The sequence below is a fragment of the Papaver somniferum genome, chromosome 3 (assembly GCF_003573695.1).
Source record: "Papaver somniferum cultivar HN1 chromosome 3, ASM357369v1, whole genome shotgun sequence".
NCBI lineage: Eukaryota > Viridiplantae > Streptophyta > Magnoliopsida > Ranunculales > Papaveraceae > Papaver > Papaver somniferum.
In genome coordinates this window covers 87,828,574-87,852,283 of record NC_039360.1, presented here as the reverse complement: position 1 = coordinate 87,852,283, position 23,710 = coordinate 87,828,574, and the positions used below count along the sequence as shown (strand labels likewise).

At 36.7% G+C, this 23,710-nt stretch overlaps 1 protein-coding gene across 1 annotated transcript; it reads left to right on the top strand.

Annotated features, from left to right (window-relative positions):
* The first annotated feature begins 20,844 nt into the window (after positions 1–20,844).
* On the top strand, positions 20,845–21,660 carry LOC113359706. Its single transcript, XM_026603297.1, has one exon. The coding sequence runs from the start codon at positions 20,845–20,847 to the stop codon at positions 21,658–21,660; it is 816 nt and encodes a 271-aa protein (XP_026459082.1).
* The last annotated feature ends 2,050 nt before the right edge of the window (positions 21,661–23,710 follow it).

Here is a 23,710-nt window from a genome sequence, read left to right as displayed (position 1 = left end):
CCTCCGTGACCACCAACCAGTTACGACGTTCAGATATGACATCAACACCAGATTCACGGATCTCTTCCAGGTTAGTAACTTCATTCTACACATTCTTTTTTTTTTCCAGATTGATCTCAATTTTTTTCGATTGAAGTAATCAAGATTCTACAATGAAAACTAGGTTTTGATTTTGGTGTTTAAGAGGTTCGTCATTATTGAAAGAATATTTAGATCTGTTAATTTCAGTTTCAGTTTCGGATTAAATGTGGTGGAATTCGAGGTTTAATTTCCAGGGTTTTTAGATCTTTGAAATTGGATAAACACACAGAATTTGACTAACTTTAATTTCATCGCTTTGAGTGCCATTACTTGTATTATGTAATTTTGAAGATGATGTTAAAACATTGTTTATTGCCGGTCTTGGTGGATTAAATTTGGCTTCGAATCCTCCATCACCAAGGAATACAGTAGTGGTGGTGAATGGATCTCATGAGGGAAATGAACTAGTGATGGAGATTTTATTTTGATCTGCTTGTGTTAGGGGAAATGATGAATTTTAGAATGGTAATTCGAAGTGGGTAAATAATTATAATCTTATTTTCATTGATTTTTCTATTATAGAATTTGTTTTGCCATTTTTTCCCAAACAACAATGGAAGCAATTCGTCCGTCTGTTCTGTTGAAAGACTCGTCAGTAACCGTCTCTATTGCAGATAATTGCTTTATAGGGGATGGCAATACCAAAGTAAGTTCCTTTTTCTTTTTTCATTTGATTTCATTTCATTTCATGGATCTTTCTTAGTCTAAAATGTTTTTTTTTATTCTGCAGATTTGTAAATTTCCTAATCAACATACAAAATTGAAGGATCGTCAATTTACCGCTATTCTCATGGAAACTTGGTGTTTATTTCTTCAATTTCTGCAGATATGTCGGCAAAATTCTCACAAACTTTACAAATCAGTGATCTCAATGATTACATCGCACCATCACAAGCTTGCATAGTCTCTCTAAATGGGACTACGACTGCTAAGAAGCAGGAGACATCCCAGGTGGTGGTGACTTTAGTTTCAATAAGAATTTTATTGATTTCTAATTGTTATATCAAATGATTTTTTTTTGACTAATTCTTGTTTTTGTTTTTACAGAACCAAGTGGTGATTGCACCTATTTGCTTTTTCCAGGAGGTGACAAAGCGATAAAGCTATGCTTAGCCTATTTGCTTTTTCCAGGAGGTGACAAACGAGAATTACAGTGCCAGAAAAGACATCACAAGCTTTGGAATCTGCATGTTGGCTAATGGGACCTGGTGGACTTATCAGCGTCATGGTTTACGTCGGACATCCTGGTGGAAGGTAATAGTTCTGCTACAGATATATGGTGTGTCTTTTTTCATAGCATTGTTAGCTCACATGGAAAAGCACACCGTGTTGATTTTGTTGCCCTCTGGACTTGCTTAAGTCCACAAGTAAATCCAGGTAGAGGGTCAATGGTTTTTTTTTTCAAATGTAAATTGGCTATTATTTGTGGAATAAAGTAAGAAGGGGCCATGTTAAGGTGACTGACCTCATTGCTGATCATGTCTTAGCACCTTAATTGTTGATCAATAAAAAATATCTTGATATTTTACTTTTGAAACCTCCCAATTCAACCTTCCTTCACCGTTGAGGACTTTCTGATCTGTATGTTAGCAAGGCCTTGCCCAACTTCCATACTTGCAGAAACAACTAACTTGATGAAACAATAACTTGAGGGTTGCCACTATGTTCATTTTTGCTTTTACACAAGCTAACATATTTTTTCTTGCTTCCAAATTTTGGGGACACTATTTCTTATGCTAAAATATGAATACCATTCATGTTTGTTCTCAGGTAGGAGTACGAGACAATCCAATCCTTTGCTTCTGGATTACCATCCGAGAGTTGGGTTTGCTGTAAGTTTGAAATGTTAAATCGACCACTGGCGCCAGTTCTTGTATTGTTATTTAAGAAATGAATATATGTTTCCTGTATGATATATTCATATAAAAAGAAAAACAGGGTCTTATAAGCATCAGAAAGAGTTGTGTTTATGTCTCCTTTAGTTATAATTAGTTCGTTAATTGCTAGACTTTGGTCGTAAAGAAGGAACATTTTTATTTTTGAAAGACATGGTGGAAGGTTGGTTGTTCTTTTTGGTGAATGAGTATGTTGCACCAGTCTAAGGAACAAAGTCATGTTCATGTTTAAGATTTAGTTATGATGATTTAGGAGCTAAATATGTAACATATTGATTTTTGATGTAGCATAGAATATGGATCTGTGTTGCTGTGTTGTTGTTGTCTTGGCTAGGGCTACAAGGATGAGAAGAAGATGGTCAATGAAGCAGATGGTGCTGCTGTGGATAGACGGAGGATGAAAGTAGAGCTGATTTATAACAGATGATGTTGTAAACTAGAGAAGAAATGAAGCTTAAATGAAGTGCAGCTACTGATGAATTCTGATGAAACCAATTATGGTTTCATCTTATTTATGATGAAACCATAATTGGTTTCATCGTATTTATGATGAAACCAAAATTGGTTTCATCTAATTTTTGGTCAGTGGTGGTGGTGGTCGTCGGCAGGTGTTGGCGATGTTGCTGGTTTTAGTCGGTGGTGGTCGGCGGTGGTCGACAATGGTGGTGCTGGCAGTTGATAATATGTGTTGTAGCATAGAGCATGGATCTGTGTTGTTGTGATGTTTCTATATCCAAGAGAACTGCAACATAAGATCCTTGTTGAATTCTTCTTGTAGTTGAATTCTGATGAAACCAATTAGGGTTTCATCTTATTTTATGATGAAACCAAAATCGGTTTCATCGGATTTATGATGAAACAAAAATCGGTTTCATCTAAATTTTGGTCGGTGGCGGCGGCGGCGGTGGTCGGCGACGGCGGTGACAGTCGGAGGTGGTGGTCGGTGGCGGCGACGGTGGTGGTTGGTGGCGGTCGGAGGCGGCGACAGCGGTCGGAGGTGGCGGCGGCTGTCGGAGGTGGTGGCGGCGGTGGTGGTCGGTGGTGGTCGGTGGCGGTGGTAGAAGGTGGCGTTGCTTGTTGGTGGTGACAATATAATAAGAATTAAAGTAGGTTGATTTTTGTTTTTGTTGGGGTGATTTAAACTAAGAGGGTAATATAGACCAATTATATTAAATGGGGTTTTTTTGAACAATTTGTTTTGTTGGAGTTTTCGTGTATGGATAGTGACATCTTTGGGGTTTTAACTCGCGGACCGAACTATTAATAGGAAATACATGTATCGGCATCTTATTTGTCCCGGTGCCCCCATCAAAAAACGCCCCCATCAAAAATTTTCTCATGCATGCTCTTTAACAATTTTGCTCAAAAGCAATTTAGTTTGAAGCTATTTCGTTGCATTTAAGCTTGGTTGTTAATCTAATATCCATTTCACTCCTTTGTCGTTACAACTTCTACTTGGCATTAACTCACCCCTTCGTTTTGTTTTCTCCTCACACATTACGAAAGGATTTTGCTGCAGTAAGCTGGGAAGAGCTTACGGCAGGCCTGTAACACTTAGAAAGTTAGTATTTTGTTTAGATTATGATATGTATATGATGGGGCTGATCTGGGTAGTTCTATATTGGTGTTAGCTTGTGGTTTTGTCTTGTTACTTCTTGTACATACATGCAAGATCTGATTTTTATTTTGAGTACGAGATTGTATGTTGGACTTTCTTTGTTGTCATTTACAAATGTATTAGCAATTCCCCTTGTTGTGTATAAATTTTTTTAGAATTCTGTCAAAGGTGGCACTACTGTAATTGCATTTATCGAAGATCCAGATGGTTAAAAGTTTGAGCTTCTAGGGAGGGGGCCTACACCAGAGCCCCTGTGTCAAGTAATGCTTCTTGTAGATGATCTTGATCGCGCCATAAATTACTATAAGAACATAAGGTTTGTTCGTTAAGGACATGCTACCACTTTGAACTGTCTAAAAATGGTTACGTTATTCCCCCCAAATCTGCAGGCTTTTGGCATGGAGCTAGTCAGGAAAAGAGATAATCCAGAGTACAAGGTAACTTGAGATTCTAATCTATCTGCTTAGGAAAAGAGATAATCCAGACTATGAAAATGATTAATGCATGTATCGTCTTCTTTCCTGACTGATCAATACTTTCAGTGTGACAAAAAGATATTAAATTATTATTTTTGATTGCCTTCTAGGTTCTCTAACGTGTTTCGGGTGGCATAAGATTGCCTTATACATGTTCATGTTTAGATACATTTCAGTATGATAATTTAGAATAATAATATGCTAATCCTGATGATTTTGAAGCTAGTAACCAAGTTGTTGCATTTGTTCATCTTCAGCTAACTTGTCGTCTTTGGTTTCTCTCATGTTTAAGATTAATTGTTCTTTCTTTATGTCTTTCTATAACTTAGATTTACACTTAATTCATTCATTGTATACGTCAGGTAGGTGCTACATGGTGTTGTATTTACGTCATTGTTGGACTGATATTCTGTTTTTCTGACGATTTCAGTTTACAATAGCCATGATGGGATACGGTCCTGGTCCTGAAGATTGCTGGCGTCTTATCTCTGGCAAGGTATGTCAGACCCCTGCCCTTACGCTGTTTTTCATTTGAATTAATCACTTTGAAATTTGGTATCAGATCTAAAGGTCTCGCATATCTTAATTACTTACATACAGTTAACTAGATGGCGATCAAACTATTTTCAGGTCTATGATGTGACGGAATTCAGGGACGATCATCCCAGAGGTGATCAAGTCTTGCTAACAGCAGCTGGTAATTAGTAAGTGTATTACTCTTACAGTCTTAGTAATCCCAGAAGCAGGAAAATTAGGATACACAAGTTTAACCATTACTCTTACAGTCTTAGTTATTAGTGAGTGTATTACAGTCAACATTTACATGACATTTTTTTATGGGCTCTCAGGTTGATGAAGTTTTACAGCTTGATATGGCAAGGACTGAGAGCTGGTATTCATTTTCAACCTCTTCTCTCCAAAGTGCTCGAGTCCATTCATATAGTGATGCTGGTACACCACTCATTTGGGTTGATGGTCATGGACAACCTCCTGCTTATTGATGATTTCCACACTAGCAACAACAGCTGGAGTTCAGTTGGATCATGCTTGCAGATTTGTGGTCGTTGATGGATGGGAAGGTACTTCATGTATTTGTCTTTCAGCTTTCATTTTTCTATTGAAGATAAAATGTTACACTTCTTTATTGTTTGAAACATTATGTAATATTCTATTGGTATAATATGGAGTGTATAGACATTATCCAAATGAAAATTTTTGTTGTATCATGATTCTTGTAATGTTTTTCTAACTTTGTTGTGTATGTATGATTGATTGACTAAATCAGTGGGTTAATGGGTAGTAGCAGGATAAAATAGAATGGGGGAATATTTGACCAGGTCAATAAAGGCTTGAGTTTCTTTTTTTTTTTTGTTATTATTGCAAATTTAGCAACAACTGCCATCTGTTGCGAAATTTTTACTGCGCTTTTTGGGGTCAGTCTTCGTTGACTCAGTCCAGATTTAGCAACTAATAGTAAAAAATTCGCAACTGCTACAAGGCTGTTGCTAAATTTCTGCGTCGCAACAACTTGAAACTGTTGCGAAAACAGTTGCGACTCGAAAATCGCAACAATTACATTTTGTTGCGAAAATTCGAGTCGCCCCCTCTCGCAACAGCTGAGCGCAGTTGCGACCCCGATTTGTAACAACGGGGGCCCGTTGCTAAAGTCCATTTTTGGTGTAGTGCCAGTTATCTTTCCTTGATAACTCGAGTATCCTGATCTTGATTGTTTATAGAGCTTGGTCCAACGATTAAGATAGATAGTAATCATCAAAGTTCTCTTCGTCTCAGATTTTTTTGATTCCTCAAGTTTTATACTTGTGAGGTGAATAATAATCTAGGATGCACTTCGGGTTGCATAAGTCCAGATTTTGAGGATAGCTAGACTTTGTCAAATTGCTATCGATTTCCATCACCTTGATCCTACGTTTGATTTTGATCATACGTTTCGACCGTAATCAGGAAATCAATTTTATAGGCTGAATCTGTTGGAGGGAGATTTGGTTTAAAGTCTTCAATTGAGTTGAAACAACTCTTAGTTGGTGTGATGTCATCTAGGGGAATCAAATGCGTGGAGTCCTGTTGGGATTCAAGAGTTGTAAGGAGAGCGACTGTACCTTAATCGGTGGGATACCTTTTAGGGCTCAACTACATTCCAGTATGAAGTTAATTGGTAGTAGGCTAGTGTCTATAGCGGCTTAATACAGTTTGGTGTTTTATCTGGACTAGGTCTCGAGGTTTTTCTGCATTTGCGGTTTCCTCATTAACAAAACTTCTGGTGTTTGTGTTATTTCTTTTTCAACATTATGTTGTTTATCTTTATAATTGAAATATCACAGGTTGTGCGTTGATCAATCATAGTAGAGACATCCAACCTTGTTAGAGCATTGCTCGGTCGAACTCGCATGCGTTGCTATCTCAAGCATGTTTGTCAATATTTGTGATCAAAACTATATGTCTTGATTTCTAGTATACTTATGACTAAGTCTCGTTCTAGGATAGTTAGGAATAGTTGAGCTCCAGACTCCATGGCGATTATCTTGCAAAGACGAAGAACTACTCAAGGAACCAGTGAAACTTCATCTGATCAAAAGGTATGTGGAGACTTGAACTCATCTTGTCACTCAAAAGTCTATCTACTCTTTCTCCTACTCTTGAGGCAAAAGTCGTATAAGTATGATAGTTTTCATACATACACATTTGCTATTTCGAGCAGAGTTTACTCGCCTATCTTTTTCTCGAAATACATGTTGGTAAGCTTTTTCTTTAACCATCCTCATCTTTACCCGTGACGAAAGTCATGATGACGTTTCAATCTTGAAAATAGCTTTGATGATGATAGTCGATTCTTTATGTCTAAGGGCAATTCCTATGGAATGAACAAACTTGGAGTTTGTTCATTTTGCTCCCACTATGGAATGAACAAACACAGAAAATTGTTTTTCCAATGAACAGATCTATTCATTTGAACATCGAGTCGGAACATCAGGCGCGCGTCTATTGTAAGGACACGTGTCATCCCTACTAACGCTGGCGTCAGAAGAAATGACGCGCGTTCATGCAAAAAACGCCAGCGACACTTGGATTGACGCCCGCGACTCTTTGATTGACGCCAAGTACAATCCCTGATTATTTTACTACTTTTTAACCTTATTTTATCTCACTTTATCCTATTTTATCTCACTTCATCCTATTTTATCTCACTTAAATATTATATTTTTATTTTTCATCTTTATCCTACAAAACATTTTATATTAAAAAGAAATACTAGTGGGGCCCTAGAAAACCAAATCTTTTCATTTTGCCCTGCTTTACCAGAGTTGAGAAACACGTTTGACCATCCACGTGGCTCAACAAAACTTTGAGTTTGAACATTACCATAGGAACTGCTCTAACGACTGTTATAACATTATAGAAGAATTTTTCAATGATTGAAATTTAGAGTTGAGAATATGTAACCACCTATGGATGTAAGCATATAGTCTGTTCGCACATTAGTGTATAAATCCATGTGCCGGAAACCAAGTGCATGCATATGTGTGCATGCGGTATTGGTGAAGGAGACAGGTTGGGTACGCGTACTCGTACGCATACTGGCGGAAATTCACGTCCGTGAAATTCTGCTGAGTTTGAAGTTTATGAACTCAAAAACCAGTCACCTTAGGTACACGTACTGGCGGAACTTTTTCACCCGAAAAAGTCTGCTGAGTTTGGAAACTAAAACTAACTCAAAATCTGGTAGCTAAGGTACGCATACCCATACGCGTAACCGAGGTAGTTATTTCTCAAATCGGTAGTTCATGGACTTAAAACAATAAATTATAAGGAATGCAATCTTTTCAAACCGTGGGTATATTGTTCATGAATTGATTCAAATGAATCAAACCGATTTTGTTTCAATTGTGTCTATGTATAAAGACCTAAGCAATTAAACAACTCTTGAACTAGTTCTTATGAGTCATTTGAACTAGTTATGAAAAAGATGAATACAGTTAATATGAAAGCACTCGTATGGCTAACCATTGGTCAACCATTTGTGAACCAACCAATGTACATGTTTAGGTACGGTTACCCAAACCTAAATGAATACATTTCATTTGTGTGTGACAAGCTAAGTTTCGATTTAACGGTTGAAAGATATTAGCTTGGATAAATCAGGTTTTTCATCTAACGGTGATTATTGAATGCTTTTTTACCAAGGTAACCTAGATTCCAAACCCTGATTTGAAAACTATATAAGGAGACGTCTAGCAACTGTGCAAAACTAATACCCACACCTCCTGTGTGATACTAGTTGGTTTGCTAGAGTAAATTCTCTTTTAATCTTAGGGTTCTTCTCGAGACCCTTTCGATTAACGAGTGAAAGACTTTATTGGGATTGTGAAGCCAGACGAAACTAATTCTCTTGTAGTTGAGCGATCTGAACTTGCCATTTTCTATCGTACGAGTTCAATTGAATAATTGACTTGAGATTATATCTCCGATAAGGCAAGATAAAAAGAAATCACAAACATCTTCGTCTCATCGTTTGTGATTCCGCAATATCTAGTTTCGCTACCATACAATTCAGATTATTTTGAGGTGATTGATAATACTAGGCTGTTCTTCGGGAATATAAATCCGGTTTATCAATTGATTCTTGTTCACCTTGATTTTTATCAAAAAAAAAGAACAAAACTTTTAGGTTTATCTATGGGAGACAGATTTATCTATCCCTGTAGACTTTTCTGTGTGATACAGATTTGTTTACTAAAGTCTTCGACTTTGGGTCGTAGCAACTCTTGGTTGTGGGTGAGAACATCTAAGGGAATCAAGTGTGTAGTATCCTGCTTGGATCAGAGACGTAAGGAGCGCAACTGTACCTTGAATCAGTATGAGATTGATTAGGGTTCAACTACAGTCCAGACCGAAGTTAGTATGTAGTAGGCTAGTGACTGTAGCGGCTTAATACATTGTGGTGTTCAATCTGGACTAGGTCCCGCGGTTTTTCTGCATTTGCGGTTTCCTCGTTAACAATATTTCTGGTGTCTGTGTTATTTCTATTCCGCATATATTTTGTTATATAATGAAAATATCACAGGTTTTGCGTTTGTATCGATAAATTGTGAAATCCAACCTTTGGTTGTTGATTGGAAATTGATTGATCCTTGGATATTGGCCTTTGGTACCATCCAAGTTTATTATCCTTGTATTTGATAGAGACTCGCAGATTTCTATTTGCTTGAGTAAAATCAAATCAAGAGAGAGATATTAACTCCTCGATATACTTTTCTCTAGATTGAGTCCGACTGTCTAGTTGATTCTCTAGAAAGTATATTGGAGTTAGTCTATATAGATTGTTATTCAAAATATTGGGTGTGGTTGTTATACCCCCGCATTTTCAATTGGTATCAGAGCAGGCAAACACGTTAAAGACCTTACAAGTCTGTGTTTGTAGCGATCTGACTCTATGGACAAGAGTATTATCTCTGATGAACGCGTCACCAGAAATAAAAATTCTCAAAGAGAAAGATCCCTCAATCTCTCTTTTAGACGAACCCAGTGTTCAAAAGAAACAGATTAACACTGACATGTGTTTCTCTAATGAATCTGACTCTGTTATTCAAGAGGAAACAACTAGAGAGAGTAAAGTAATTCTAAACCTTGTTAGAATTCAAGCTAATAGATTCAAACAGTTAAGAAAACATGTCAATGTTCTGCTTGGTGTAGTAAAAGACTGTGGATCCAGTGAAAAGGATTCTTATAAAGAAAATCCTGAAGTGCGATCAAATCGTATCTTACTTGAGGCAAAACTTAAAAAGGATGCTTTGAATATTGAACATCTTCAGAATAAACTCTCCATTCAAGGATGTTCAGAAAAGTCTGATATTCCATCTACTTCTATCCAAACCGAAAGAGCTCCAGTTTCAGAAGTAATTTCAGATTCTCTTCCCACTCAAACTAATGTACAGGGGATTCATACATCAGTTGGAACAAAGAATTCTCCGAACGATAATGTTAGGTCTGAAATATCTAATCACTCATGTGATCGAAAGTGTGCTTTTTTTTGTAATTCAAAAGGGCATACTGTGCAAAAAGGGAAATCGAAGTTTAAAAACAAATCGTTGGTTCAACTTCAACACACCTTATATTTAATTCTTAAAGGTGTAACTGACATTCGTATGTATAAAACAGTTGGTTTTAGTACACACCCTGTGATCCCTACCAGGAAGGTCAGTTCGATGAGTTCTTCAAATACACAAAAGCATAATAGACCTGTTAATGTTTATCGTACAAGAAGAACTCATGTTCTCTAGAGTTTTCCCTTATATACACTTTCAAATAAGGGTTTGCAATCAATGTTAGCTTAGTAACAAAGCATTCAATATTCACCGTTAGATGAAAACCTGATTAGATTCAAGCTAATATTTCTCTACCGTTAGATCGAAAACTTAGCTTGTCACACACAAATGAAATGTCCAATTTTGGGTTTATGAACTGTACCCAAACATTAACATTTATTGGTTTAACCAAATGGTTAGCCATATGATTACTCTCATATCAACCTTATTCTTCTTCACCATAACTAGTTCAAATAACTCAAATGAACTAGTTAGAGAGTTGTTCAATTGCAAGGAAATCTTATGTAACTACAGAAGACACAATTGAAGCAAAATCGGTTTGATTCACTCGAATCAGTTCATGAACTTTGTATCCACGGTTTGAAAACGCATTCCTTAGTTTATTTAAACATTAGTTCAAGAACAACCGACTTTAAATATAACCTTCTCAAGTTCGCAGACTGGGTTCGCGGACTTAAGCTCACGGAAGGAGTACACAAACTCCAGCAGAAAATCTCGGGCCGAGAAGTTCCGCAAGTTCGCGGACTTGGCTCATGCCACTTCAATTTCTCTTGATCAATAAAGTTCGCAAACTTTAGTTCAAGGAATAAGGACTTATACATATATGTGTTTCCACAACAATGTTTATATCCTACCAATGGTTATGTAATCTAAACTCTCATTTCAATCATTGAAACATTCTCAGAGGATGGATATAGCCGTTATTCACAGACCATTTTTCGTCAGAGCAATTTTCAAAGTGATTGAAACATAACATAACTTTCGTTACTAGGTAAAGATGAATTCGGCTAAAGCGAAAGCTTACCAACACATATTTCGAGAAATAGATAGGCGAGATAAACTCGGCTCGAGGAGTTTAAAGATACAAGATAACCCCTATAATATTCCACATCCGCACTCCCCACAAAGATTTGGCAATTAAGCGCAAGTTCAAAAAGAACTCTCCCCCATAAAATGTCATTCCCAAGGGAACAACAATAGCGACCTTAATTTCGAAAGAAAAGAAGGATTTCTTTGGACATAACAAATCACATACAAGTATGAATTTGAATCCAAAATATTAAATTAACCACAAGAAGTTCATGATTAATTTAACCAAAAATGCTCAACACAAGTAAACTTATGGAGACTTAAGAGTACTCAATTAGATTAATTACAAGTAAATCCATAATTAATCTAATCTAAATACAAACTAATCACAAAAGTAATCAATTTAATTGGTCATACTCACATAAGAAAGTATATGGAGCAATGACTAAGTTAATCATGAAAAACAATCAACCCAGTCATGAACTCTCAAACATAAGAAGACTTATGGAGTCATAACTAAATAACCAAACAAGATGATTAATTTAGTTCAAAATGCTCAACATAAAGTACCTCACGGAACAACAACAAGGCTAATCATAAAAATAATCAACTTGGTTGTTTCGTGCTCAACATAAGACACATTACGGAGCCACACAATAATACATAAAATATGGATCTGGGAAGATCAATTACTGTGGAATACACAAGGATTCATTCTATTTTCCATCACCATTTGCATAACGACATTTAATAGACATAATCCTTGCAAACAAAAGATTTTAACCTATTTTCCGTCAAAGATTGACAATATAGGCTTAACTTTTGTAATTGTCAAAAGTCCATTAATTCTTTCATCCGTACATGCATATCAATTCATGAACGACTTTACTTTTGACAAGATATGGGACAATCAAGTTCACGGACGCAAACACACATATCCCATAACAATATTGCAATATATAAAACCATAAAGATTAATACTGCGAAAAAAAATCATCTTCCAAATAATTTTAGAGTTTAAACCAATAAATCTAAAAACATGAAGATGAAAACATTGGACATAGATATGTGTAATCACAAAAACATGCTATTCCAACCTCTAGTTATTCTTCTAAAAACAAGAAAAATAGAAGATTTACTAGGCAAATAAACTCCTATAGGGAACATGATCTGAAAAAAACTAGATCAGGTAAGCAACCAGAGATTGAACATGGACGAGCTCATCAGATGCTTTCTTCAGTTCATTTTTCAAAAACTCAAGATTCCTTGTTGCAATTCCAAGTTGTTCACGTACGACTTCAAAATCTTGAAGAAGTGTAAATGGGGAGAAACGATTTGCTGGTTTTTAAGGAATTGAGGAGACGACCGTACGAAGGTGACTCCTCAAACCGAGCGAAAGGTTAAACCTCACACAGATGCACCGCTGCAAAGGGGGTGCTTTAGATTCGAGAGATCAATCTGTAGTACTCCGGCCTAAATCAAGACAATGACCGTTCCAGAGTAAATTCGGTCACAAGAGAGGATGGGTTGATCTGTAGGAGGGAAGCTGAAAAATGTGTGGAATCAATGGTAATCAAAGATTGTGGGTGTGTGAATTCTGAATATAATAAGCTCTGAATGATTGAAATTGCTCAATTGAGAGTAGTTGCTCAATTGATGAGTTGATGATCCTGTGTTGTCAGTTTGACGTGAGACTGATGATACTGTTGATGCTGATGATTCAATCATGATTAAAAGACTTATTTATATTGCTGGAATTGTTGACACCATGATTCCATGAAGTGTGACAGTTGATGGAATCAAGGAGTGGGGAAGTGGAGATCGTGTTTGAAACCAGTTTCTCAATGTGTGGAGACTTGGTCGATTTTCCACCCACTACCTCGTGAATTCCTTCAATTGATTGCACGACTTGCTCACATTCTATTGTGTGTTTGAACACACGTGCCGTAGAGCGCCAGACCAAAACCCTAAATGATATCCCCCCCAAGTGACAAGATTGATGTCTCGTGGTTTGTTAGTCAATTGATGACTTCGTGGTTTGATGGGAAGATGAGTCCATGTAGTTGCTGAGTGTCGAACATGATGTTCTGAAACTCATGAATTGAACATGCCATGAGACAGAGGTATAATTCTTATGATGTGACCAAGTGTTGCTCATTCGATGGATTGTTGAATATTGATTGTTGAACCAATATTCCTTGGTTTGAGCAAATATTTATCATCTGAGCAAGTGTTGCTCATGTGATGAATTGTTGAATATTTGATCGTCTGAGCATGTGTTGCTCATCTGATGGATTATTGGCAGCGTACCAAAAATATTAATTAGAATACTAGTCGTTGAACCGAGCACAATTAATAAAATTAATGACCATGAGGCCGTCGTAAAATTATTAAGGTTAGAATCTGGAATGATGATCCTTGGATTCAGAAACCCTAATTTGATCAATTCATGATCAATTCATGGTTCGTCAGAATTTCAGGACGAAGGAGGGCGCGACTACATGGGACCGTGGATCAACCATGTAGTGTCCATATGCTCACGTGATCAAATACGAAGAACTCCTGAAGAGTTGACGATTTGTTGGTGGAAGAATGATTAAATGCTGGCTTAATCATTTATAAAAAAATGCTCGTCTGAGCCTTAGGTGAGAAAACCTAATTAATTATGACGAGGCGAGGGACCGACCATGGAGTCATGAAACCGGCCCTGGGTTGTCCCGTGACCGCCTGACGATCACTTCATGAAAATCCAAAGTGTTTGGGAGAGTTTCGGACCTAATACGATCAATTGTGCAAATTAGGTCAAAACTGTGAAAATTGATAAGGGGGAGTAGTTTTCATGTTGAGACGAAAGTATTGACTAAGGGGGAGTGATACATATCACCATAGTATTGTTGTCAAAGTTGTGATATGAGAACTTTGATATTGTGCAATAATACTATGACACTGTATAACAATGATCGAGAGCTTTTTTTTTTTCTCATTGTTATGGCTACGGAACTTCAACAACTATGATGTTGAATTGAACATTTATGGAATCATGGGAGTACTTGGAAAAGAAGAAGTTTTCAAGTAAGGTTGAAGCACCAAGGAGATCAAGCATGTGGATGAGAAGCTACAAAGTTTTATTTATTTTGTAATCCATATGTATTGATAGTTTTGTCACTAAAATTGACAAAAAGGGAGATTGTTAGAGCATTGCTCGGTCGAACTCGCATGCGTTGCTATCTCAAGCATGTTTGTCAATATTTGTGATCAAAACTATATGTCTTGATTTCTAGTATACTTATGACTAAGTCTCGTTCTAGGATAGTTAGGAATAGTTGAGCTCCAGACTCCATGGCGATTATCTTGCAAAGACGAAGAACTACTCAAGGAACCAATGGAACTTCATCCGACCAAAAGGTATGTGGAGCCTTGAACTCATATTGTCACTAAAAAGTCTATCTACTGTATCTCCTACTCTTGAGACAAAAGTCGAATAAGTATGATAGTTTTCATACATACACATTTGCTATTTCGAGCCGAGTTTACTCTCCTATCTTTTTCTCGAAATACATGTTGGTAAGATTTTGCTTTAACCATCTTCATCTTTACCCGTGACGAAAGTCATGATGACGTTTCAATCTTGAAAATAACTTTGATGACGATAGTCAATTCTTTATGTCTAACGACTGTTATAACATTGTAGAAGAATGTTTCAATGATTGAAATGTAAAGTTGAGAATATGTAACCACCTATGGATATAAGAATATAGTTTGTTCGCACATTAGTGTATAAATCCATGTGCCGGAAACCAAGTGCGTGCATATGTGTGCATGCGTATTGGTGAAGGAGACAGGTTGGGTACGCGTACCCGTACGCATACTGGCGGAAATTCACGTCCGTGAAATTCTGCTGAGTTTGAAGTTTACGAACTCAAAAACCAGTCACCTTAGGTACGCGTACCCGTATGCGTACTGGCGGAACTTTTTCACCCGAAAAAGTCTGCTGAGTTTGGAAACTAAAACCAACTCAAAATCCGGTAGCTAAGGTACGCATACCGGTACGCGTACCCAAGGTAGTTATTTCTCAAATTGGTAGTTCATGGACTTAAAACAATAAATTATAAGAATGCAATCTTTGCGAACCGTGGGTATATTGTTCATGAATTGATTCAAATGAATCAAACCGATTTTGTTTCAATTGTGTCTATGTATAAAGACCTAAGCAATTGAACAACTCTTGAACTAGTTCTTATGAGTCATTTGAACTTGTTATGAGAAAGATGAATACGGTTAATATGAAAGCACTCATATGGCTAACCATTGGTCAACCATTTGTGAACCAACCAATGTACACGTTTAGGTACGGTTACTCAAACCTAAATGAATACATGTCATTTGTGTGTGACAAGCTAAGTTTCGATCTAACAGTTGAAAGACATTAGCTTGGATAAATCAGTTTTTTCATCTAATGGTGATTATTGAATGCTTTGTTACCAAGGTAACCTAGATTGCAAACCCTGATTTGAAAACTATATAAGGAGACGTCTAGAAACTGTGCGAAACTAATCCCCACACCTCCTGTGTGATACTAGTTGGTTTGCTAGAGTCGATTCCCCTTTAATCGTAGGTTTCTTATCGAGACCATGTCGATTAACGACTAAAAGACTTCATTGGGATTGTGAAGCCAGACGAAACTACTTCTCTTTTAGTTGAGCGATCTGATCTTGTCATTTTCTATCGTACGGTTTCAATTGAATAATTGACTTGAGATTATATCTCCGATACGGTAAGACAAAAAGAAATCACAAACATCTTCGTCTCATCGTTTGTGATTCCGCAATATCTAGTTTCGCTACATACAATTTAGATTATTGTGAGGTGATTGATAATACTAGGCTGCTCTTCGGGAATATAAGTCTAGTTTATCAATTGGTTCTTGTTCACCTTGATTTTTATCAAAAGACAGAACTAAACTTTTAGGTTTATCTGTGGGAGACAGATATATCTATCTTTGTAGACTTTTCTGTGTGATACAGATTTTTTTACTAAAGTCTTCGACTTTGGGTCGTAGCAACTCTTGGTTGTTGGTGAGATCAGTTAAGGGAATCAAGTGCTTAGTATCCTGCTGGGATCAGAGACATAAGGAGCGCAACTGTACCTTGAATCAGTGTAAGATTGATTAGGGTTCAACTACAGTCCATACCGAAGTTAGTTTTTAGTAGGCTAGTGTCTGTAACGGCTTAATACAGTGTGGTGTTCAATCTGGACTAGGTCCCGGGGTTTTTCTGCATTTGCGGTTTCCTCGTTAACAAAATTCTATTATCTGTGTTATTTCTATTCCGCATTATATTTTGTTATATAATTGAAATATCACAGGTTGTGCGTTTGTATCGATCAATTGTAAAATCCAACCTTTGGTTGTTGATTGGAAATTGATTGATTCTTGGATATTGGTCTTTGGTACCATCCTAGTTTATTATCCTTGCATTTGATAAAGACTCGCAGATTTCCATTTGCTTGAGTAAAATCAAATCAAGAGAGAGATATTAACTCCTCGATATACTTTTCTCTAGATTGAGTCTGACTGTCTAGTTTATTCTCTAGAAAGTATATTGGAGTTAGTCCATACAGATTGCTAATCGAAATATTGGGTGTGGTTGTTATACCCCCGCATTTTCAAACCTAGTTTCTTGGATACGACTTAATTGATTCTTGGACATTGGTCTTTGGTACCGTCCAAGTCATGTCTTTGTGATAGGTTGACGGATCCGGTTCTGTAAACGTTCTAATCGCAAGAAATATAGATATAACTTTAAGATAATATTACTTGATTAAGTTTAACTCTAGGATTTGTATTGAGTTTGTCCATATAGATTGCCTAAGAAAAAAGTCGTGGTGTATTTTGGTACCCCTGCGGTTTCAGAAACACATCATACTTCGTAAAGTAAAAAGTTACAATGATTATGCCGATGTTGCATTTACGAAGTTCAAAAGATAAACATTATACTTCGTAATTCATATACTTCTTGACACTTTGATCATACTAATATGATCAAGTCTAATACTAGATTATCATATATATAACCTTGCATGTTATGTTTTTAATCTTAAACATCTTGAAAAAACGATATGAATGGAAACAAGTCAAGTAAGTAGTACTAACCTCAAGTGGAAAGATGATGTCTTCGTTGTAGTCGTTACGTCTTCACGTTCTTCATGTCTTCAGAGTAATACTTGTATGTCTCAACATTCCTAGAAATTCTAGTCTACCATAAATGAAGTTGACTCTAGTAATTTTAATCAAGCGACTCTAATTGGGTTTTGATACTAAAATATGACAACCAACCTTGACATACCAACGCTTGGTGGGTTCAATCGAGCAATGCTCTAACCCTAAGTTATTGATCTACTTTTGGAGATGTTCATACTATTACAGGCCGGAATTCGGTTGCTTCTTCCAACAAGTATAAGTCAGCTGCGGATCGTCACCGTCGCCATGTTGAGTTTGATGTAGGTGATTTTATTTGGGATGCGCTCATTAAAGAATGCCTGGAACTTACAACAAATTGGGTCCTCGTAAGGTAGGTCCTTTGGAAGTCATCGAAAAGATAAATCCTAATGCTTACCGTCTGAAGCTTCCAAGTCATATTCGCACGACAAATGTATTCAATGTGCGTCATCTCATTCCTTACATTGGTGACTCATCTGACGACGACCTGCCTAATTCGAGGGAGAATTTCCTCCTTCTAGGGAAGAATGATGTAGGGAAAGACCAGGTTGAATCCTACTAGGAATAAAAAGACCGACTCAACCGTATTTGTTAACCAATTATGTCTGAATTTGGTTAGTTTAAGATATTTTTGGTTAGGAAATAAGAGATATTATACAGCGCGTGGAATGATGTCGTATTCTTTTGACTTTTCTGAGAATTCTCTTTATTTGTTTAGATTTTGTAGTGATCTTCCTTTATTTTCTAGGTTTGGCAATTCAGTATGTAAGCCTTTATAAAGGCTGCATGTTTTATTTGTCAGAGAGATAGATTTGGAGAATAATAAAATCACTTCCAGTTGTGAAGTTTATCAAAGTATTATGTTCTATTTGTTCCTATACCAACATCCTACACCATATTCCTACGATTTTTGTTATAACACATCCCTCTTTATCTTTTTTAGGTCATTGCTTTGTATTTACGTGCCTGTGAGATTTTTCATTATATTTTGTTTGATGAGGAAGAAAAAATGTCGGGAAAAAAGCCTTTACCAATGGGTGAAACCATTTCATGCTATATGATGTCATTTAAACGTTTAACTCTTCAACTAAGCGATCCTAAGAACATACCACATTTTGGTGTGATATTTAATGTAAGGTCTATCTGACCAAGAAAGCATACAGTTAGTAGGAGGACTAACTATCGTTACTCCTCTATTACTCCTCTATAAGTAACCGGCAGTGCCATTCAACTCCCTTTGGTCCACCTCCCTATTCATTTCTACGATCTTAACCCCACATTTGGAGAATGGTGAACCCTACTTGTACATGAATGTTAATCCAAATCTAGATGTGTGGTTTAGATGGTAGGGAGGTGAATAGGAAAGTGGGAAAGAAGTATCCGAATAACATTTCCAACAAGTAACCTTATTTATTTATTTTCCTTTTTTTATTTACCTGGCACCAAGTAACTGAAGGTAGTCTTGTAAATTTACCCATTGGAAGCAAGTGAGTAGATTATTTCATGATAGAAATACCTCTTACTACCACACTCATGTGAATAGAAGGAGACATTTCAACCATATCAGCTCTCTTAAATTAGCAAATGGACAGTGGTTTGAGGATAGAGGTAATATTGAGGACCTTCTTGTTTCCCATTTCAAGAATATTTCTACTACAACTAACCCTGTCTTGAATAATAATTTTCTGAATTGTATTGATAAATGTATTACTGATGAGGACAATGATCATTCGCTTAGTCCCATCACTCTAGAAGAGGTTAGGAATACCATTAGGCAAATGAAACCATGGACTTCCCCTGGTCCAGATGGGTTTCCACCAGGTTTTTACAAACAAAACCTGAATTTGCTTGAAAATGATGTCTTAGAGACTGTCCAAAGTTTCTTTCACTCTAAACATCTTTTGAAAGAAATGAATCACACTTTCATTTCTCTAATTCCTAAGGTAAATAAGCCTACAAGCCCTGCTGACTTTAGGCCCATTTCTCTTTGCAATTCAAATTATAAAATTATATCTAAAATTCTGGTGAATAGAATGAAACCATTTTTGAGCAATCTTATTTCACCATATCAGGTTGCTTATGTACCTGGTAGAAATATACAAAATAATGTGGTGATTGCACATGAGTTAGTTCACTCTATGAAGAAAAAGAAAGACAGATGTGGTATCATGGGCCTTAAACTCGATATGTCTAAGGCCTTTGATAGAGTTGAATGGTCTTTCTTAATTTTTGTGCTTAAAAAGTTTGGGTTTTCAGATCATTGGTGTCAACTGATTTTGCAGTGCATTAGTACAACCAATATTTGTATTTTACTGAATGGTTCACCTTGTCCTTCTTTTAACCCTACTAGAGGTTTGCGACAAGGTGATCCCTTGTCTCCTTATCTGTTTATTTTGTGTATGGAGGCTTTCTCTAGGTATCTTATCCGTGCTGAGCACATCAATCTCATCCATGGCTTTAAGGTCACTAATGAAGCTCCTAGTATATCTCACCTGCTTTTTGCAGACGACTGTATGCTTTTCACTAAAGCTACACATTCTGAAACTACTAATCTTATGGCTTTAATCAATGATTTTAGTAGTATTTCTGGCCAGATGATTAATTTTGAAAAGTCAGATTGTTTCTTTAGCAAAAATGTTCTCCCAGACCACTGTGTGTCTCTTATCAGATCAATGAATGTGAGGAAAATAGAACTTAATGAAAATTATCTAGGGATCCCACTGTTTGTCACTAGAAATAGGACTGAGTGTATGTCTCATTTGAACAATCATCATGATTCTAAAGTTGCTAATTGGAAGGGTAAGCAATTAACCCAATCTGGTAGATCTGTCCTTGTTCAACATAATTTAAAGACTACTTCCAATTATCATATGAACTCATTTCTTCTTCCTGACACCATTGTTGATAAAATGGAGAAATCTCAAAGAGATTTTTGGTGGGGTAAAGATGGTCGTAGAGGCTATTACTTTAAGAAATGGGAAAAGGTTTGTTCTCATAAATTACAGGGAGGATTAGGTTTTAGGAATCTTAAAAAAATGAATCTTGCTCTCTTAGCTAAAACTGCCTGGCTTTTAATTCACTCACCTAATGAGCTTTGGGTTAGGATTTTAAAACGCAAGTATTTCAAAAACTGTCATCCCATTCATTATAAAAAACCATGGAGTCAATCCTAGGTTTGGTCAAGTATCTGTAATGGTCTGGATATTCTGAAACAACATGCTTTTTGGGATTTAAGGGATGGATCTACTATTCATGCTTTTTCTGATAATTGGATCCTTAATGCTTCTTTGCCTCTGTGTTCTAGTTTTCCCAATCCTAATTATAAAGTTTCTGACCTCATAAATCATGAGGATAAGACTTGGAATGTTGCCTTAGCACCAGTGAAAATAGCCAAAGGATTTGTAGGATGAGAATACCAGTCTCTGGATGTGATACCCTCATTTGGCCTTTTAATAAGAATGGCATTTTAACAGTTAAATCTGTGTATAAGCTATTAGCAAATGAGTTGCCACATAATTTTACACCCAATCCAGATCTAGAATTACACAAGACTCTTTGGAAGACTCCACTTTTGCCTAAAACTCAACTCTTTTTATGGAAATGTGTTGAAAACATTCTTCCCACAGGCAGTAAGCTCTCTAGTTATAGCAGCAACCATGACAACAGGTGCAAATCCTGCAATTCTGGAGTCAATGATACTCCAAAACACATGATTCTTCATTGTAACTTTGCTAGGAATGTCTGGTCCAACCTCCCTGCTGTCAGTCATGTTATTGCTCAAGACTTGGATAGTGACATTAGCATTAAGGACTGGATTTCTAAATGGCTCTCCACTAAGAATCTGTTAGATAAATCTATTATTGTGTTCACTGCAGCTTGGTGTATTTGGAAAGACAGGTGCTCTAAAGTTTTTGATAACAAGCCCCTGAACCCTCAACTCACTGCCAATACTGCTCTTAGTTTGGCAGATGAGACTGTTAGCTCTTTGGTCAATGATGTTATTTCTAATCCTCAAACTGTTGTTGTCAATGAGGATAATTTTCTTAATACTATGCCTGAAAACAACTTACTTGTTTTCTGTGATGCTTCTTTTGACAAGGATACTAACAACTCTGGTGTTGGCATTGTGGCAATGAATCATGCAGGTTCTTTCAAGGGCTGCAAACTAGTTGATGGTGCTGCTTCTAGTCCTGAGGGTGCTGAAAGCTTAGCCATTCTATAGGCAGCTAAATGGATCCTCTCCAAAAACTACCAGGACATTTTCTTAATCAGTGATGCCAAGAATGTTATGGCTTATCTGAATAATAACAAAGGACAGACTAGCTGGTCCTCTTGCTCTGTTTTAGATGATTGTCTATTTCTTTTAAAAGATATTCATTCGATAAGGTATAATCACCTTAAGAGGAATCTTAATAGTATTGCAGACTTAGCTGCTAAGCATAGTCGTATAGAGAAAGTTACTAGCGAATGGGATGAATCCAGTATTCCCTACTTTCTCGAAAATGGTGTAAACCTATTTTAATCAATGTGATGCTTTCTTTTCCTAGCAAAAAAAAAAAAAAAAAATCAGTCTGGCTCAATTAGAATCCCAAGTGACTTGCTACGAGACTACGTGTACTCTGGCCCTCCACTATTAGCTCACATATGTGCGAGCGTAATCACAGCTGACCAATCAAATCTTCAAACCATATAATTCCGTGGAACACAAGAGATACTGTTCCACTACTCTTCCTTTGACTCGGGATTTCTTTTTTGATGGTGTACCTTCCCACCAAAGGACAACACGTTTGTTTGTCTGTTGCTCAATTATTCAGCAACACTTATCTGATGTTTTGTCAAGCCAAAATGTTTTACTGTGTTCCCTAATCTTGAATTATTGCCGATTGCCGTTTGTTTTCTGGCACGTTTTATTTTATACTGTCAGCTAAGCTTAAAATTGTACCGGCTTCAATGAAGGTTTTCCAGCCGTATTCTTTGCACAACTTAGTTTCAAAAATACTGTAATCGCCTAATCTGAAAACAGTTAATGTTGATAGAGACCGAGTATTGAGGCAATTAGCAGCTTCTTGAAAATCCTCGTGCAAACTGGTCCAGCATCTAATGTGAACCATGGGCGGGAAGTTTGAAAGTAAATGGCATGGAGTTATGTCTACTCTACAAGCGAGCTGGTGAATAGGTTTTGACTTTTTCTTGTAGTTAGTAGTATGCTTGTGTCACGTTCTTATCCAAACTTAATTTTTTCTTTTGCATGTTTTGCATAAAACTGGAAATATATAAATGGTTTTTCCTTTCACATACTCACTATGAAACCAGCTGCATTTTGTTATGTTTTTTTATAATAAGAAATTACAATTTAGCATGTCAACAAATATATAACACGAGTAAGGAGGATAGATGGGAATCATGGGATATTTGCAATGTATAATTATTCTACACGAGGTGCATTTTAACATTTGAATATACGGAGTGATAGACACAGTCGATTATTATCGAATATAAATAAGCAAACACACACGAGTCTATCCAATTGGAGGAGTAGATAAGACCAAGTCGAATCAATCTATATATTTTCTTATTACCCTTTACACCTGTATTTCTCGTTTTATATTTTGGAATCAATGTACGCAAGTTGTCAAGTTGCAACTTGATTTTTATTTTTTATTTTTATGTTCGTTGTTTTTGACTCTTTGAGGCTAAAAGTAGGTGCATGTGTTCAACATCAGTTAGGTCACTCGGGTCATTCCATTTAGAGGCTTAAATCGTATTACTGCATGTTACTATTTGGCGTTACCAACATTTGTGACAGAATGTCATTGTCTTAAGGCTCTTAAGTGACTGTTCTTTGTGCAGTTAAAAAAAGAAAAAAAAAATCTAATCACGAGTACTAACCTACCTGTTAAAGAACGGTGTTAGTGTGTTCCTGATCCAATAGAAACTCTTCCACATCACACATATAGATACCGAAGGAAACGGTTTTATTTACCAAGACGGCATACCTAAATACATATTATATGCATGGAAAGTAGTAGGTTAGGAAGAACCACCTTGAAGCAGGCTGGGCTACTCCCCGAAAATGCCCCGTTTGTAGCTTTCTTTTTCTTCGTTGTTGGGGACAGAGCAGGTGAGAGTTCAAGTCAGATTGTCAGAACTTGAAGTCCGTGTAGTGGCTTCTAGATTGAACTCTTCTATTTCGGAATCCTTCTATATAGAGACAATTTCCTTCTTGAACTCATTTTACTTTGTCGACTTCTTTCGTTATTCAATCCCATCTC

Excerpts from the sequence above, each read along its gene's own strand:
- LOC113359706 (XM_026603297.1), top strand. The coding sequence starts at position 20,845 with ATGAGAATACCAGTCTCTGGATGTGATACCCTCATTTGGCCTTTTAAT.